This window comes from Opisthorchis viverrini (genome assembly GCF_000715545.1).
Source record: "Opisthorchis viverrini unplaced genomic scaffold opera_v5_104, whole genome shotgun sequence".
NCBI classification, from domain to species: domain Eukaryota; kingdom Metazoa; phylum Platyhelminthes; class Trematoda; order Opisthorchiida; family Opisthorchiidae; genus Opisthorchis; species Opisthorchis viverrini.
Window position 1 is genome coordinate 1,126,072 of NW_008751762.1, and position 13,581 is coordinate 1,139,652.

At 42.9% G+C, this 13,581-nt stretch overlaps 2 protein-coding genes across 2 annotated transcripts in view; one reads left to right on the forward strand and one right to left on the reverse strand.

Annotated features, from left to right (window-relative positions):
• Window positions 1–3,125: 3,125 nt before the first annotated feature.
• T265_13812 (hypothetical protein) lies at window positions 3,126–4,589 on the forward strand (the record flags this gene model as incomplete). The annotated part of the gene is made up of 1 exon (XM_009170624.1): window positions 3,126–4,589. A coding segment is annotated over one exon (1,464 nt), but the record flags the coding sequence as incomplete, so codon positions are not given.
• A 5,235-nt stretch (window positions 4,590–9,824) lies between these two features.
• T265_13813 (hypothetical protein) overlaps window positions 9,825–13,581 on the reverse strand; it is a gene marked incomplete at both ends in the record, with an annotated part of 71,704 nt that continues 67,947 nt past the window's right edge. The window contains 2 exons of the mRNA XM_009170625.1: window positions 9,825–10,886; window positions 11,690–11,764. Of these exons, the coding sequence (XP_009168889.1) occupies window positions 10,668–10,886; window positions 11,690–11,764 (294 nt within the window). The remainder of the gene's footprint in view (window positions 10,887–11,689; window positions 11,765–13,581) is intronic.

Below are 13,581 nucleotides of genomic sequence, written 5' to 3' on the forward strand. Positions count from 1 at the left end.
AATTTCTTCATAACAACTGAGCGGTGGGGTGATAATGAACCAGAGATGGGGTCAAACATCGACCTGGTAGCAAAGTTTGAAAGTCATTACCAGCAAACTCAATAGTTCTGGTTGTTGCCGTCTCGCTGGATGGAAAACCAGGGAGGATACACAACAATCGTTAGGGACACTGTGAGACAGTCCCAGTAGCCCCAGGAGCACATTTATCTAAGTTTTCGAAGTGTGAAAGCCATTACCAGCAAACTCAGCTGCGCTGGTCACTGCCATCTTCCTGGATGGGGACCCCGAGACGGGCCACATCAATGGCTAGAAACATTGTCAGATATGGCCCAGTCGCGCCCTCAATGGTGCTCGTGCATGCAAGCTATTGCCTTCAATGCATAGCTCCTTTTCTAACCCCCCCACTTGACAGCCCACTGTACCTATACCCCCAAAATATCGGTGAACGAAACTGCGGCAGCTGCAACCACTGTATGACGAGTACGCGTTTCTTACGGCTGACAATGATGATGATGATGGCGGTCTTTCTCAAACAACAACTGACTGAGACTAAGACATCACCAATCCGGTCAGACGGGGTGTGATCAACATACTGTCATCTGCACTGTGAATACCACATGTCCAACCGATCGCACGCGCGCGTGTGCTTTGCACTAATCTGCAACCTTCATATATTATTAGCCTTGCTTTAGTTGCTATTTTCGATGAAATAGTCCTGACTAATTGGCAGGGGACTCAATATTGTGAGGCCTGATGACGCACGAGGGTCTCATGAGAATAGCAAATGGTTTAGCACAGCACATATAGACTTTCCTGCAGGATATGTGTGTTAGAAAAGCACACCCGATGGTCCTCAGCTAATATCTGCGGAGTCGAATCGCCCCAAGACCGACAGATATCGGGTATACAGAAGACAAGGCTCTCTTTTTGATCTGACGCTGTCGTACTGCAGACCATGTTAAACAACCTAAGTAAGTCTGCCTCACTATTTGGCGTACACACACCTGTAAAATATAGAATGCTACTACAAAACCGGGTGGACTCCACCTCGAACCTCATGCCTGTAGATGAACCGATTAGGGTAGTAGACAAATTTGCTTACCTCGGCAGCTGTATCAATCCTAGTGCTCTAGGTAAGGACGACGTTTCCATCCGATTGGGAAGGCCAGAGGGGCATTTTACAACCCGATCGCCTGCAGCACAAACGTGTGATCAGCATATCTGTCAGGAGTCAAGTTTACAGTGCTGTGGTGCTCTACGTAATGTTTTAATGGGTCAGGAAGCTAACTGCTGCGTGCTGAGGGTATTAAAACTTTTCAGTATCTGACCATAACTGCCTCCAGAACATTACACATTTCAGGTGGGAACATCGGACCAGTAATGCTAAAGTACGTTGAATGGTTTTCGAAAGAAGTAACTCGCCCACAATAGGGGAACTATTCATATTCCAAAAGTTGCGCTGGCTTGGTTATGTTATCTGTATACTGGTCGACTAATTTCTTCAGAACAACTGAGCGGTGGGGTGATAATGAACCAGAGATGGGGTCAAACATTGACCTGGTAGCAAAGTTTGAAAGTCATTACCAGCAAACTCAATAGTTCTGGTTGTTGCCGTCTCGCTGGATGGAAAACCAGGGAGGATACACAATAATCGTTAGGGACACTGTGAGACAGTCCCAGTAGCCCCAGGAGCACATTTATCTAAGTTTTCATCTTCAGTTCATAGACTACCCTTCTGATCCCCCAGCTTGCACTCCAGGCATATTTTATACTGCATACCGCCTTTAATTTGTTGCCATTTCCCCTATCTCCCTCAGCTATTGATGAACAAAGATGTGTCGGTTATAAGTATTGTACAACAAGTACAGCTGAAGACTGTACTGGCAGTGGGTGACTAAAGTAAACATAGTAAAAGTTAGTACAATCGATCTTGTAGACACAAGTGGTACGATTATCGGGCAGAAGCGGGTCTTTCTTTTGATCCAGCTATCTCTGTGGTCTGTTGTTTACTTGTAAGGTGGTCCGATTATGAAGCTGCAGTGTACGCAACAAGTACTTTCGGAAGTGTGTTTCAGGTGTGGAATCCACAAAGTGTCAACTTGTTTAGCTGCGAGTTTAGCCGCTTTATCTGGATTGGATGGCTGAAGCTTATGTTCGATAAAATCCATTGGGTATTCATTGTTTAATGTGGGTAGCCTTGTTTTTGTAAAAAGCTAGTTGACTACATGTCTTATTCGTTCAATGAGCAATTGTATGACTTATCGCTCGCTTTGTGCTCAGGAAGTGGACAGAGTTAATTTTTGAGTAGAGATCTGATTCGGATGGCTTGTGGCAAACTGTAGTTTCAAAGGGATCACGGTTCCAAGAGACCTTGAAATCACGGAAGTGTTCCGAACTGCACAGTGAAGTGAATGGATTTACCCAAGGTGTTGTAATATGATAAAAATATAACATATAACACACATAGCACATAACATGCCCTTATGACAACAAGTGTGTCATCGACATGCATTAGCCAAACTCTCGGGAGATTTTCACAATTGATCAATTGCTGTGATCCAAGGCACGCTAAGAATAGGTTGGCAGTAAGAAGAAAAACCAATGAACTCATGGCAACGCCACCAGTTCGTTTGTAAATGTGACTGTTGAGTGTGAATGTAGGTTGTAAACATATCCAGACCTCATAGAATCCCACGTACAGACAGGGAATACGGATATTTAGCGTCTTATCTTTCTGCAGAAGAACGAAACGACACCGAAAGTGACCAAATTTTCATCGTCACCAAGATTTATTCAGTGAGCTAGAATACCTATCAGCTCGATTTCGCTCAGAAAGTTCGCAGATCATATAGAATTACGTTGAAAACCATAACACATTCAGATCCATTTTTACAAACGGATGAGACCAAATCTAAGAACGCCCTTTTATATCTTCCAAGACTGCTCCATATTACTGAAATCCTCCTTGACTACGATCAACTTAAATCATTCTATGTGTATTCTTGGAATAACTGGTCCTTATTATAATCGCTCTCCGGGATGAAGCTGCTTATTCGAAACGATATGTCCCGTTTTAGCATTGTGCTCCTTGAACGTCAGGTGTGTAGTCAGTCGGACGCTGAAACATGCCCATTGATAATGCAACTAACTTCTTTTGGCTGCCTACAGTACTGAAGGGTTCGCGTCGTTTTACGTCCAGACCAAATGGCAGCGCTAAAGGCTCACGAGATCGAGCGATTCGAGAATCTGATGAAGAAGAATCTCGCAGCAGTAAGGAAGTGAATGACGGTAGCCAGAATTCAAGTGCAGCCAGTAAGTATATCGAAACTGATCAATGGTACAGGCACAGGCGATATCGCAATTTAATTCTTCGTGACCACGTTGTGAAGTTTCATGTAAGAACCAACCAATCTTTGTCAGCCTGGCTTCACGAGCAGTTGGCATTAATGGGACAGGAGGTCGATACCGCAATATTCGATTTACGTATGCTGAATACAGGAGCTGATGAGTTTTTCAAACCATATTTGGCAACCACGTACACTAGCCTTGTTGAATTGATGCGTATGCTAATGGATCAGTATGGAACACATGGCCTTCAAATCTACCTGGTCGGCTGGACTATCCGCCATTGGTTAAATGTCTGTCGCCTACATCTGTTACGTAGCTGGCTGTTCCGAGCTCCTAGACGAAGACTGCTTTTTGGTGTACCCGACGAACTTCCTTCATTGCACCAGATGTTACAGGAATACGTTCAAACACACACCTTGTGCTGCATCAACAGAGACTCATCACTGCATCCTGGATTATGTACTTTACGGCAATTAGTTAGTTTGCCACACGATTTCTACTGTCAACCGTGCTTTGCGCGGGAACTCTACAGGGCATTGCTACGTTCTCTCTGTCTGCGTTACCAATCCTCTATCCGCAACAAACGGAAATGGATCCATTATAAAAGATTTGGTCTTCCTCACCAGATTGTATTACTGGAGGCCCAGTCTAGATCAACGGAACGGCTAATAGGAAATATCAAACTGCTTATGGACCAGATTTTGGGTCGGAATTCACTGAACGGTTCGCCGTTGCTACCTTATCCAGTAAGCGATTCGAAAATTGCATGGTCACCAATATATGACGGACGCTTCGAAGAGTGCTCCGCATTAGCCGGTTTCATTTCATTATTGTTTGTGTTACTATTTTTGTTGCTGGCTTCAATCGTGGAAACTTTCGCGCCTGCATCAAAGAGCATAATTCACTTCGAAGTCGGCATTCATGAACCCTTAGATATCTCTATACGCGACACCATGATGACCTATTTTATTCTGGCTCCATTCTGCGTGTACCTGAATTTCGAACTCCGGCTGAGACTAATGCACATGCTTCTACCATGGTTACCCTCGTTAACTTGGTCGTATTTTCCTTGTTTTCCTTCGGATGAGGTCTATATTGCCTTTCCACAGAGGTTGTTCAAACTTGGTTTCGAGATCAATTTGACCTGGCGTTGTTTTGAACACTACGAACAACGGTTGCTACATACCTACCAACAGTTACTCTCAGGCCTTGCTGCATGGGGCATACTAGTAAGAAATGTCTAGAACGCGAACTATGACAGATGAATTACCCTGTCTTCATAGTTCTTGTCATTCATTTTATTTAAGCTTTCGAAAGAAACAGAACTTTGTGGTCGCTTTTGGTCCCACTGGTAAAAGATTTATTAGGAAACAACTTACTGTCACAATGTTGGTAAATGTTCTGAAAAGCAGCAAATCATTGTTAACAACAAATATTTCGAACCTAAAGCTGATGCTGCAGTCGATTTTTGAGGGTTAGATGTAAGAATCATCCAACCAGGCTTGTTGAGTTGCGAATTTTTTCCACACCTTCTCAAGCACTTCCAAGCTAATTTCCTCGATTGTCGAGATACGATCTTTGTTTGCTCTTGACAAGCGTGTGGTTGTGGTTGGAAATAAATTCCATATGTATTGGTATCTACTGCATCGGATCACGTTTACGTGGTATGACTGATGGGACCGGACCATGAACGATGTTGCTTTCTCTATGACTATTCAGGTAAACATCTCCTTCTGGGATACCACGCTATATTGTAGGAGTAGAATTGTTCTTCTGTGGGTTTAACCTTTAAACTTTATTTGCCCGAGGCTTAACCAGGGAGTTCACCAAGCACGCCGGTCACGCGCTTAGTATGATACGACATTTTAAAAGTGTTTTTATGGTTGAGTTTCTACCGAAATGACGGGCTTTCAACGCCAGTTAATATGAATACATCCAGTGATGTATGAGATAGGTAGATATATGAGATTGCATTCAAAAGTTCTCAAAGGTCATGGAGAACTCGAAGACATCATAAACGAGATATTCGGCTTGGTTCCAGATGAGTCTCTCGCAAAACCAAATTGGCTTACAGTCTTATAGGTGATCCATTTGTAAATTGCTTCAATTTCTCTAACACTCTATTGCTGTTGTCGGCAGTCATGTATCCCCGATGAGAAGAGTTTGTCCAGCTGGTGTATTATCAGTGTGACAGTGTTTGGCAGGTTTCCCGTTTCGATTGGTATCATACAGCCCATATGGGGTCAATCGATTCTTTAGACGCTGAGGGACTACAGCTGTCCCCATCTCAAGAAACGATTCTGAAAAGAGAAGTAGGATTAATGCCAAAACTTGATCATCTATTGCAGTATTTGACCTAGAACGATATAAAGAGTAGCTTCCAACACTTCTTTGATCAGTGTTGCTATTAGTGCCTGAAGACTTGCTGTTCGACAAGCAGCTAAAGGAAACCACTCACAAGGTTGCTGAAAACACTTCGACAGCCACGACCGGGTTTCGCCTTTCTTGGGGCCCATCAGGTAGGCGCAGTCCCCGAGTTTCCGTCAACCTTATGATCTACTTGAACCCAAATTGGACTGTTTTCGAGAAATACACTCATTTGCGAATCAATTTGGTTTTGACGGGAGACCCAACTGAATCTCTCGTTTATGATGTCCCCCAACTGAATGTGCTGCACACAGGCCCCCTCATGAATCAGTTGGTACGATATTCGATATACCGCAGTATATTTTCATAAAGGAAACTACTCACAAGGAGGACATCATAAACGAGAGATTCAACTGAGTCACCCGTGAAAACCAAATTGATTTGGAAATGAGTGTATTTCTCGAAATGTTGTGTTTGGTTGTCTAACAACGCGACCGTATTCCATTTGGTGAACAATGGGTGACGGGAATAGAAAGAAAAGAAGACCAGAGAAGACAAGATTATTCATGCGAACTAAACGGCGGGACAGAAGCAAGGCGTGATGAGTTATGTCGATCACCATGAAGAAGAAAAAAACTTAAGTAGTTTTCTGCTGAAAAAGCGCGCGCAATGAGTGTATACGACTTTGAAGCAGAAACTGACAGCTACGTATACAACTCTGAAAAATATGTATGATCCTAGAGAAACTCGATCACTACATGACAGTCTGTTCGGTTCGCAGGTTCTGAATTTCATGCGTGCTGTAAGAAACAGGAAAAGTAACGACCGAAACAACTACGTATTCTGTGCGATTGTATCGTGTTGTACAATCGGAGAATACCGTGCTATTCTAGCTAGAGTTGATTGACGGTATGAGTAGACTGAAGCCGTGTGGGGAGCAGACCCCAGCGAGCTAAAAATAATCGTGTCTTACATGAACACACATACTATTTAATCCATGTCGCACGTACAGAGGCCCAAATAGGCTTGGTCGCCAGTGTACACAACGTACATTTGGTCGCGGAAAATAACGCGAACATCACACTGATGTTATCCGTAGCAGCTGAGCGAACTATTGATAGCATTTTTCTTCTGGAATCCTCCGTCCAAGCATCTCATGGATGTTGTTTACTTTTTATGGACATGATCATGCTGTTCAGAAAGTACTGAAAGTGATCGTAGGAGTTGCTTCACTGAATCTTTGCGATATAGTAGCAAGTTACATACCGAATGGTAAATGTAGCCTACCTAGCCGAAAATGGAACATATCATGAAACTCAGAGTTTCGAACCCGCTTTCTTCAGGTCAGAATTTGAAGCCTCAACCGTTCGGCCACGAGTAGCTAAAGAGCAGTATGGTTAGCTCTCAGTTAGAAAAATTTCCAATTCCCAGTATACTTTCGTCAATCTAGAAGTGACTCAGAGGGAAAGCAATTTATCAAGATGCGTGAAACTTCCACATGAGAAGTCATCAGTCAAAGAGCTGGTCAGTAGGTGACTACCTGATTGAAGGATGGGCTAGACTGTTTTTCATGCGCTCGCGGCCGATTGGTTAAGTGCTTAGCCACTGATCGAAAGGTCACCTATACGAAACTCGCTGGTTTTCGTGCGCACTGCTGATGATTTCCACCGAGGATGAAACAGAGGGTGAGAAAGAAGCCTCGATGTATTCCGGAAAAGTAACAGTCCAAACCTACTAGCCCCCTATATTGCCTGCCATTTCATGTCCTTAATTTGGGTTACCGGGTTATCTCTATTTTTCGCGTATAACTTAAATTTACTTGGTCTATATTTTATTTCATTTTACGACGTCTTATGTATACATCGCATAGAGACATTCAAACTCCAAGCCTGAGCGATCGAAATATTTGTGAGTGTTAAGCCCACAACGGTTCTTGATGTGCCGTTGTACACACCAAACTGGTTAACAGGTAGCATCAACCAGCTATAATGGTAAGCATTGTAAGGCTTCACTCAGCGTGCATTATGGGTCACTAAATATCAGCTATTCTTCCTCGACTTGAACATATCGACTGCCACTTGAGCGTATTGTCAAAGTTTATTCTGATCCTGCTGTTTTACATCAGGCAGAGGATGTTCAGTTAGGTGAACACGAAATTCGGAACCAGCTTCATGTAACGTTATCTATTGCGCATCGGATTCCGTTGGTGTTGTTTTATGAACTAACAGCTAAACGTATGAGCCTGATCCTAGTCATTTTGGGCATAAAACATGCCCGTTCATTTTGTCCCTTATCTATTCATCATCACAATCTTCAGCAAGATGTAATTCAACCCGTTTTTCGCTTCCGCCAACTGTGCGCTTATAGGGTGAACCAATACAAACCATCACACTTCACTTGATCACCCATTCAAAACAGCGGTGCTTTGTTCGTTTGCAGCACTGAACACTACGAGTTGAGCATATATATTCACTAACTTGGTCTCCGCCACCTCGCATCGATCCAACATGTTTTGACGCTGCTTGAGTGTGCTCAGCTCACAACACTTGTTCGATAACTGATGCCATATGCCTTATGATGCGAATTGCACGAAAATACAAGAAATTAGACTGTGACTTCAGCAAAAAAGGGCCTGGATTTTGTCAACCTGCAGTTTGCAGTTTTGGTTGTCCACGTTGATATAAGGAAGCGATCGACATGTTTTTTATAAGGCCTTACAGTCAGTCGAGATCAGCTGATTTATTGGATCACCCTGCAAACTTCTGAATGTTAAGCTTGGCATTCATTTTGAGGTTGCTTTAGTCAGCAAATCACACTGGTCCGAACGTTCCTCTTCCTGAGAACACTTCTCCCGAAATTTCAATAAGAGTTGATTTCTTTTGGATTCAAAAGATATATCGATCCAAAACACTAAACCTCCATGAATTTCTTCTCCACGTATCTCACGAAAATACCACTCAGAGGAAGACGGGACTTCCTAACCAAAAGCACCACTAATTATATCTTGCAGCAAACCTTCAAGAAAATCACTGAACATTATACAAGTTCTAATGGCTTGTCCATTTTTTGGATTAAGTTTTCCAATGAATATCAATGTGTTTGGCAGGCTTAGCAATTCTACGACGTTTGCGAAATAGATCAGCTGGAAATACTGTCGGAACGTGCCAAAAGAAGAACGATGAATACTAAAAAATTTCTCAGCGGTAACACCCTTTCGGTGCCTAGATGCCATGTCACCCAAATGAAGCACGAGGATTAAGATACTACCGGGCCACCCGAGCTTAGACAGGGGGAATCGAGAGGCACAGGTTGGTTCAAACCAAGGACTTTCTGGTCAGTAAATTCGTGCTCTAACAGCTGAGCCATTTCGCCCCTCAATGAATACCATTAAGTACCGTTTATTTTTGAAGAGCATGGTCACAGGCATAAAAAGTAAATGCAGGCGGTGAAGGTGGAAAAGTTACAGGAAAACAATACCACTAACAGTTCCAGTCAGACAAGATGAATCCCAATGTACATAAGAATGTTCGGCATGGAAACACGCGCGTAAAGACCAAAAACCGAGGAAAGTACAAACAACGCTGAATGCTCTTCAGCGAAGACTCGCACATCAGACACAAATTGTCCGTCATACTGAGTCTGGTGTGCGATTCAACGGTCAGAATGTACACTCAACGTCCAATGTATCAGGTGGCTGTTGATATGTTCACTCAGCTTGACACTGGACTTGCCTCAGTGAAAAGTTGCAGAGTCCAAAAGACTGCTTCTACGCTGCAACAAAACAAATGCCAGCACAGTGATGTTTGCTTCCTACTAAGGCGCAGCAGTAGGTGATTATCTCCGGAGTAACAGCGGCACGTGTGGTGTCGGCGCACGACGTACTGTGGCCAACTGTATCACCTCCCTCCCTTTGACGGTCCGGATCCATCAACCATGGAGTTTTGGAGTGAAAAAGTGATTGTATCACTGCCTTATCCGAACCAGCCGCTGTCATGACCAGACCATATTACACTTAGCCCAGATGGCCCAGTGAGACTTGAATAAAGGTGGAGTTTCCAAAGCAATCTCATGTAGTGATTCGAAGTCGCCTGAACGAGACGTAGGCCTGACATAGCTCGGTTTAGCCTTAAGCTAGGGATGTGTGAGAGTAAGGTAACTTAGTAAAGGAAGTAACTCAAATTGCACTATTCCTATATTCGAACGTATTATTTTTGAGCTGAATGATAAGTGTATCTAATGTTGACATTTTAGGAGTTTTACTCTAAAGTGGCTCATCCATCGGTTCAGCAGCGGTGATTGGTATTCAGTCTTCTTCCAAGGTCTCGACGTTTTGTTTTGATACCCCTATTTAACTACCGATGACTGTGGGTTACATCATAGGATAAAATATTTGGGGAAACTTTAGCTAAAGTGACCGGGCCATGTTTGTCTTAGGTGTATTCCCCGCTTTCGAAACAGCTGGACAGTTTTACGCTCTACCTATCTTTGGGGAGGGGGGCGACAGCATTGCACGAAAGCTATCGTAATATCCGTCCAATTTTACTTGCTCTCACACTTTAAGGAGGTTACATTATAAAACAAATTGCATCTGTGCTTTACAGTAAAGTTAAAACAAGGGCTACCCGAAAGCATCAGATTGTGTCATGGCAGTTCAATTAAATTAAAACATTTCCTAGACGTTCTGCGGTTTTGAGTGGTCAAAGGTTCTTCATTACTGGAAATCTCCTGTCGGTACACCATCACCCACCACTGATACTAAGTCCAAAATTTGCCCCTTTTGTTTCGTCAAGAGCCCCGAATCTGGTTTATCACAGTGCACATGTTTTCCAAGGATAGTGTAAAAGGAATCGCTTTGGTGGAAATGAGGATAGGGTGTTGTGACAGTGTAATAGTCTGGACAGAAGTCTATACAACATTGTACAGTTCACGATTGTAGGGAAGTAGTAGTCGGCTCAGGTTTGGCATTTTCTTCCATCAGAATCTCGTAATCGGCAATCATGAACAGCACTGTACAGCGAATGAGCATCATTAGCGACCGCATAGCATAGTGTCATTAGATGCCGACGGAATTCTTCCAGTAGGGGTCCTCGGTTTGTGGCAAGTGTGGCATCCTTGATTGTGGAGATCAAGTGGAACATGGAGGCGTTAACCTGACGTTCGGCCAAAAAGATCTGTAATGTGAATAGAAACCCATGTGAAATACGATGATAACCAAATTGCTAAAGAGTGTAATTGAAACCAAATAAATATGAGAATACATAATTAAGAAAGAGCTGATTCAAGGCGAACATCCACTGAGTGATAGCTTTCAGCCTAAACCATAGTGGCGAATCACGGGCACAGATAGATAAGTTGTAGATTCTGTCCGCATCGTCCGAACTTAAGTGCTCCATTGCCATCACAGACAGTTTTGTCGTCGATGTTAACTCTGTGCCAATCACGCGTGCATTTCTTTTTAAATGAAGGTAACGATCAACACTGCTGTTTGCTTTATTTTCGCCATTTTATTCATAATTTGTTATGGTATTCAAAGAGGAACAAAAAACCAAAAGGCCCGAATGGACTTCGCAAATAATGTTGACTAATGGTTGGGTGAGTAGGCCATACATACCACAGAAAAGTAAACTTGTGTTGATATGCATGGGGTCCTTGCAGCTGATCAACCACGACGTCAGACTTAAGTAAGGTTGGCCTGACCCTCCAATTCACTGAGCCAGCCCTCATTGACTGGTCGGAATCATTCATGGAATGCATCAGCCGTAGAATTCCCCCTTTTTATCTCCATTGGTTGACTTAGAGTAAGAAAATCGGACTCGCAAATATATCAACCATTGCACGATCATCAGAATGAATCCGAGATCAGTAATCGAGCAGCTCTAAATAGAATTAGAGGTCGGGTCTAACTAACACAGTTTCGGAACGTAAGAGTAATTACATACATTCCAACTTCTCTCGGATGAATGATATCACTTACTTCATTGATGGTGGATTCAGAACTGAAGTGAGTGTGAACGGCAGTGAGAAGATCTTTGACAGCAGCACCGATGCTCTAGAAATTGACAAAAAGAAAGAAGAGCACATTAATGCACTGGCGCTGCATCAAACTTGATCTCTGAGCAGAGTTCACCAATCGCCATGTTCCGGCTGAAAATTTTGTACACTCAACAACAAATAGCTGTGTTACACTGTACGTTGTGTCACCGACATATGCTACGTACCACACAATGTGGCGTTTCACAATGTACCGATATTCAAGAGCACTGACGTACTATTGTTTTTTTTTGGGGGGACTTAAATTAGAATAATCTATATCTTACCATCGTTATTATCACCAGTGCCATTACAAGTTACAGTGCACAGTAATAAATGCTAGTACCTAAATGACACGCAAACATGGAAAAAGCCTTAATAAAAAAGAGAAGGAAAATAGGATATTGAGTGATTTGAAAAACGCCCTGTGAGACTTGAGGTGAGGAACAAGCACCTTGAACAGCCTTCAGTTAAATATACTCCACTGGGGTCGTCACTGGAACTGTCAGCATGTCGCCATCCTCCAAAAAGGTAAGCCCAGACGTTCGAAAGTTAACGTATAACTGAGAACGAACACAAGACTGCATTAGTCCTGGGCATACATGAAAGGTGCATTCATCATCATCATTGTCAGCGGTAATAATCGCGTGTTTGTTGTACAGTGGTTGTAGCTGCAAAAGTTTCGTTCACCGATGATTTAGGGAAGTGCGTTCGATAACGCATCAATTCGGTGAGTGACTTACTGAATTTCATTTCGAGCGGACTAGCGCAGAACCCAGTAAGACTTCACCCACTAATAGGACAGTCACTCTGCTAGAACATCCGGCTTAGTTGGCAATACGAAATTTAAAATACTCCATTGTTAATTTGACGACTGTATCCTGGTTGCCTCTTTATCCATGGGTTTTTACTTCCTTTGAATGACTTCAACCTCTGATATGTTTCAATGAAACCCACGGTGGACTAATGTCTGTACATTGCAGATGGCACAGTCATCCCCATAATGTTGTTCCACCTGCGTCTTCTTCGTATCTTCTTGTGTGATAACGACAGAAACCTGTGTTCATTTAAGCGTTACTGATGAGTGCAATAGTTACATATGAAGACTGCCAAAGTGATATGTTAGCTAATGCCTTGTATATGCTAGCACAACTTCCTGTGCTTCTCAGCAAATGCATAAAAAGACTCTAAGATGACACTCAGACTTACAGACCGCTTTCCATGATTCATAGCAGCACCAGAAAATCAATCTCTAAGTGAACCTTCTTGTTCCTTCAAGCCAGTACAAGTAACAAAGGTCATCATTAATGGTACGTAGTGGTTCCGTGAACAGATAGCTCGAGAAACGTGAGAGGATTAGGTGGCAGTGCTATTCTGTTCACCTAGATGACCCTTACCAAACGGAACAGGTAATGTTACCTAGGGTTATGGGAACCTACACTCAACTCACTGAACTGTGAATCTGATGTGAGGTTTAAACGATATTCCTGAAGAGGAACTAAGGGATATCACCTGTCTCAAAGACAGCTTGTTCATGAGGGGGTTCACTGTGATGGTAGCTGTTTGAGGGAATAGTACTTATGCTTCATTGCTCAACAGCATTAAGACGAAAAACGCCTTTATTTGGCACCGACTTCACACGTCACTTCTTGGCTCTTTCTATAACTATTTTCCTCTAAAGATGAATGACCATACAGTGCCAATGGTAATTCAAATGACAATTAGCATTCATACAACTAGATGCACAAGACTGTCAGCATGTCGCCATCCTCCAAAAAGGTAAGCCCAGACGTTCGAAAGTTAACGTATAACTGAGAACGAACACAAGACTGCATT